A 5,398-nucleotide genomic window follows, 5' to 3' on the forward strand; every position below is an offset into this window, starting at 1 on the left:
CGGGGGCCGAGCGGGCGGGCTTCTAATTCTCCCGAAAGGGTTATTCTCTCGCTCTGTTCTTATTTTGGGGGGAGCCGGCGAGACAGCGCCTTTTGGGGCGCGCTGGTAAGGTGGGAGGGGGTGGGGGCTGGACGATTTGATTCTTGGGCGAGTGTGTGTGGAAGCGGCCGCCGCCGCCGCCGCGGCGGAGACGACAACAACTTGCTGGTTTTCAGGTTGGGTTAACGGCATGGAGAACAGTCACCCCCACCACCACCACCAGCAGCCCCCGCCGCAGCCCGGCCCTTCGGGCGAGAGGAGGAACCACCATTGGAGAAGTTACAAGTTGATGATTGACCCGGCTCTGAAAAAGGGACACCATAAACTGTACCGCTACGATGGGCAGCATTTCAGCCTGGCGGTGAGTAGCCGGCGCGCCTCCCCGCCGCCCCTGCCCACCCCCGGTCGTGCCCCGGGAGCGGGGTCCGAGCGGTCCGGGGACCCCCCGTCCCGACCACCCGGCCAACTGTCAGCCCGGTCCCCAGCCCTGGAGTTTGACAAGTGCCTGGAGCAGGGGGTCTGCCCCTGACCCTGGGGAGTGGGACCAACCCTCGCACCCCGCCCCCTCCCCCCGTTTCTCCCTATAGATGTCCAGCAACCGCCCGGTGGAAATTGTCGAAGATCCCCGGGTGGTCGGGATCTGGACTAAAAACAAGGAGCTGGAGCTGTCGGTGCCCAAATTCAAGGTAGGACCCCTCCCCCTGCCCCGCGGTCCCTCCTCCCCCTCCCCGAGTTCGAAAATAACGCCAGCCCTGCCGGAGCCCGGCCGCCTTCTGAGTTCCCGCCGTCCCGGACGGGCTAGTTTTGGCGGGGAGGGGGAGGCTGCTGCGAGAGGGGCGTCCCCGCCGAGCTGCTGTAAACAGAGTAACGCTGCGGTGAAACTGTAATCGAGGCGCTGCTACAATGTCCTGCGCGCCCAGCTGGGGGCTGCGGGTCCCCACCTGGCTCCTGCCGGCCCGGGGGCTTGGCCCCAGGACCCGCCCCCCTTCCCAGCCTTGTGGCTTTAGAGGGACAACCTCCTAGCCCAAGGGGTCGCCCCGGACTGGGCAGCTGGGAGAGGAGGCCAGAATGGGGGGCCGAGGAGAGGCGGGAGAGAGAAACTGTTTCTTTTCCCCCTTCCCTTTCGAACCCGGAGGACTTCCACGTTCCAAACGATTTAATCCTCTGCTTCCCGGGCCCGCCCGCGTGCATTTTTTTCCCCCCCAAATTTTTATTTAAAAAAATTTTTTTTTACCCTTCATTGTTTTCAAAGGGCAGGCCCGTGGGGGGAAGGTTGTGTTTCCCCTTCCATTTCAATGCTCTCCAAACTCCCTTCCTCCTCGTCTCCTGCCAGATCGATGAGTTCTACGTGGGCCCGGTGCCTCCGAAGCAGGTGACATTTGCCAAGCTGAACGATAACATTCGCGAGAACTTCCTGAGGGACATGTGCAAGAAGTATGGGGAGGTGGAGGAAGTGGAGATTTTGTACAACCCCAAGACCAAGAAGCACTTGGGCATCGCCAAGGTGGTCTTTGCCACAGTCCGGGGAGCCAAGGAGGCGGTGCAGCACTTGCATAGCACTTCGGTCATGGGCAATATCATCCACGTGGAGCTTGACACCAAAGGTGAGTGGAGGCGGGTTCAGGAGGGCCCCCCTCCTTCCCCAGGAGCTCAAGACCTGTCAGGCCGGCCCCTCCCCCTCCCAGAGCCCCTCCTGCAGAGTGGGGGACCCCTCACTCTTCCTTGAATGCCTCTCTACAATCTTTAAAAAAAAAAAATTTGCCCCCCTCCTGAGGCTAGAGTCACGTGGAGCTAAATGTGTTGTCTGTTGCTAGGAGACCAGCTATAATTTACCAAATGTGCGGGTCCTTGGCCACTGTGCCTCTGGGGACCATCCGGAGGCTTCCCCACTGCTGACACCCATGGGGGCCCCTCTAGAGCCCCGGTGGCCTGGGCTTAGTCAGTCCCCAGTGTTGCCCTCTGTGAGGGGAGGAGTCTGCGTTTGTTTATTTGTGGGGTGGGGGGGGAGGTGAGGGAGAGCGACCAGGATGCCTTTAAATGCATAAGGAGTATGTCCCTCAACTAAAAGTAGAGCCCTCCAAGGATCCAGGGCTCCCCTCCCCGCATGCCACCCCTTCCCCCTGGAAGTGGGAACCAATCTGGGCCCAGAGTGTGGTTTCATTGATAATGTTCCAGATAGTGTGGGGCGGGCTGCTCTGGGTGCTCTAGGGTTGACACGGTGTCGTCCCTCCTCTCTCTTAAAGAGACAGCAGCACCTCCCCTGCACTGTGTTCACTCCCTGCTGGCTGCTGGGAGCGGCCAGCTGGGGAGGCCACACCTCCCACCCTGTGGGTAGGGGAGGCTCCGACTGAATATGGCTGGAGGGGTGAGCACGGATGCCAGTTCCCACCAAGACAGAAGGAGCTGGGATAGGTGCCCGGCGCTCTGAGGACCCGCCGGCCCTGTGACTGAGCAGATACTGTCACTGGGTCCAGAGCCCCTCGAGGCCTCTGGGTGGGCTTAGGTGGGCGGCTTCCAGGGGTGTTTCGAGCTACCAGGGCACACAAAACCCAAGACGGAAAGAGCTAATCCCTTTATTTTTGCTTTTAATGATGAATGCATATTGGCTGAGTCTCTGAGACCCTGCTGGTCCTGGGGGGGCTCGGTTGTCCCCTAAACTCTGCTGAGCTGTACCTCATTCTGAGTCTCCTAGGGACACAAGTCCAGGTTCCTCTCTAAGCCACAGCCCCCCACACCCCCAGGTCTAGTTGCTCAGTCTCTGTGAGGGGAGTACAGACCCTTTCAAATCTACATCCCCTTGGGTGGCTGCCGGCCTGAGAATCGAATGTGGAGCCCCCTCCCCATTCGAAGGAGCAGCCAGCTCTCACCACAATTTCATTTCTGCGAAGAAAAAAAAAAAAAAGGTGGGGACCCTCAGAGCTGCCAGCTAAGTTTGTATTTCAAGAAAGAGACCAGTAAAGTGTAAAGCGAAGCTCAAGGAATGCGTCTCCTTTGCATATGTAAGCAGCTGCCTCACGGGGCTCTATAAATATCAGTGATCTGGGGCCCCTCTGTAGAGGCCTCTCTCTGCTGGGAGGGGTAGAAGGTCACCAGACAGGGCTCAGTGGGACCAGCCCCAAAGCTGGGGCGTCTGTTTGGAGGGAGAGGCAGGTGGCATGCACAGGAACCTGGTATTGTAAACTGCTGGTCACCTGGTCCCCAACAGCTACCAACAAACTGTCCCCTCTCCTCACCACGTGCCTCCAGGCCCTGGCTGTTACGTGGGAAAGGGAGAGGACAGACTGGGAGACCTGACTCTTTTCTCTGGGTGTCCAGGTGGCAGGAAGAGGCTTTGTGTTGGGGGTGGCATTTCTGTATTTGGGGGAATCCCAGCCCCACGAGGCATTAACTTCTGAGTCTCAGGATGAGAAAAATCATACAACTTAGCAGCTTCGTTGAGCAGCTCGGGCTCCCGAGAAGGGTGCAAAGAAGGGTGGGAACTTGGTTATGCTCACACAGCTTCCCCAGGCTTGGGGTCTCAGGCACAGGGACCCACAAAGAAGCCAGCCTGTGGGGGCTGCCCTCTCGGGGAACCTGGCTGAATCCCGCCTCCCTGGTCCTTCCACAGGGGAAACCCGAATGCGGTTTTACGAGCTGTTGGTCACGGGCCGGTACACACCCCAGACCCTGCCGGTGGGTGAGCTGGATGCTGTCTCTCCCATCGTGAATGAGGCCCTGCAGGTGGGTTTAACACATCAGTGCCCCCTCTCCTGTCACCAGCTCCCTCGTGTGGCCCCCGGGGCCTAGGAGGGAACCGAGCCTGGCCACGCACAGGCCGGGGTTCCCACGGCCCCAGAGCCCAACTGGAGCCCGCTCTCCACGTAGATGCTGCCACATGGCTGCATCCTATGTCCTGTGCACCCCTCTCCCCCTGCTCCCCCGAAAGCAGAGTTCAGGTCCCTCTTTCCAAAGCAGCGGTTCTCAACCTGTGGGTCGCGACCCCTCTGGCGGTCGAACAACCCTTTCACAGGGGTCGCCTAAGACCATCCTGCATATCAGATATTTACAATACGACTCATAACAGTAGCAACATGACAGTTATGAAGTAGCAACGAAAATAATTTTATGGTTGGGTCACAACATGAGGAACTGTATTTAAAGGGCCAGAAGGTTGAGAACCACTGTTCCAGAGCAAGACTGACTCCTCCCCCAGTCCCCGCCTCCCAGGATGCTCACCTGGGCCGCCTGCACCTGGGGAGATTCCCATCCCAGCCCTTCCCCAGCGTCTACCCAGCCACCCTCCGGAGTAGCTTTCCCTGAATGAAGAGACCGTTCACTTGCTGGTCAGCTGGGTTCCGTAGGCACGTTTACCATGTCATATTATGTCAATCAAAACTCTGGGAGGCCACCCTCTCACTCCCAAGACCCCTGCCTGGAAGGTCTTTGATTTCTGCCAGCCTGAGACAGGAAGGAGATCCCAATTCTAACCAGGATGTTGGGATCTTCTCTTTTCTCTGCCTCAGAGATTAGGAAAAACCCGCCAGAGCCCATGAGGATAATTGGCTACCCTGAAAGTAGAGAGAAGTTAGGACCACCCAGACACGCCTCTCCAACCACCCACGCCCCTAACTTCTCCATGTTGCAGTTCCAAAGCCACCAGTTTGGCTCTGAACTCCCGGCAGCCAGAGTGAGAAGGGGACAGATCCCCCCAGTGATCTCACACCTCTCTCTCTCTCTCTCTCTCTCTCTCTCTCTCTCTCTCTAGTTGACTGATGCCCTGAAGCGCCTCAAGGATGGTGGCCTCTCTACAGGCTGTGGCTCTGGCTCATCCTCTGTCACCCCAAATAGTGGTGGGACGCCCTTCTCCCAGGACACCGCTTACTCCAGCTGCCGCCTGGACACACCCAACTCCTATGGACAGGGCACCCCGCTCACGCCGCGCCTGGGCACCCCCTTCTCGCAGGATTCCAGCTACTCCAGCCGCCAGCCCACACCCTCTTACCTCTTCAGCCAGGACCCCACGGTGACCTTCAAGGCCCGGCGCCACGAGAGCAAGTTTACGGATGCCTACAACCGCCGCCACGAGCATCATTATGTCCACAACTCTGCTGCGGTCCCTGTGGTGGCCGGGGCCACAGCCACCTTCAGGGGCTCCGTGGACCTCCCATTTGGGGTGGTCGGCAGCAGTGGGGCCGGCGGTGGCCCTCCGTTCAAGGCCCAGCCGCAGGATTCAGCCACGTTCGCCCACACTCCACCACCCGCCCCAGCCACCCCCGCTCCTGGAGTCACATTCAAGTCTGCTTTCTCTCCCTATCAGACTCCTGTGCCCCCTTTCCCCCCACCCCCCGAGGAGCCCCCCGCCGCCACCACCACCTTTGGG

The 5,398-nt window shown here is 59.4% G+C and overlaps 1 protein-coding gene across 1 annotated transcript in view; it reads left to right on the forward strand.

The window, feature by feature from the left end:
* Positions 1-53: 53 nt before the first annotated feature.
* SETD1B (SET domain containing 1B) overlaps positions 54-5,398 on the forward strand; it is a 24,360-nt gene continuing 19,015 nt past the window's right edge. The window contains 6 exon segments of the mRNA XM_014547015.1: positions 54-105; positions 216-400; positions 627-725; positions 1,373-1,643; positions 3,647-3,759; positions 4,784-5,397. Coding sequence (XP_014402501.1) covers positions 230-400; positions 627-725; positions 1,373-1,643; positions 3,647-3,759; positions 4,784-5,397 — 1,268 coding nt within the window. The 5' untranslated portion in view covers positions 54-105; positions 216-229.

The sequence above is a fragment of the Myotis brandtii genome, unplaced genomic scaffold (assembly GCF_000412655.1).
Source record: "Myotis brandtii unplaced genomic scaffold, ASM41265v1 scaffold463, whole genome shotgun sequence".
Classification (NCBI taxonomy): domain Eukaryota; kingdom Metazoa; phylum Chordata; class Mammalia; order Chiroptera; family Vespertilionidae; genus Myotis; species Myotis brandtii.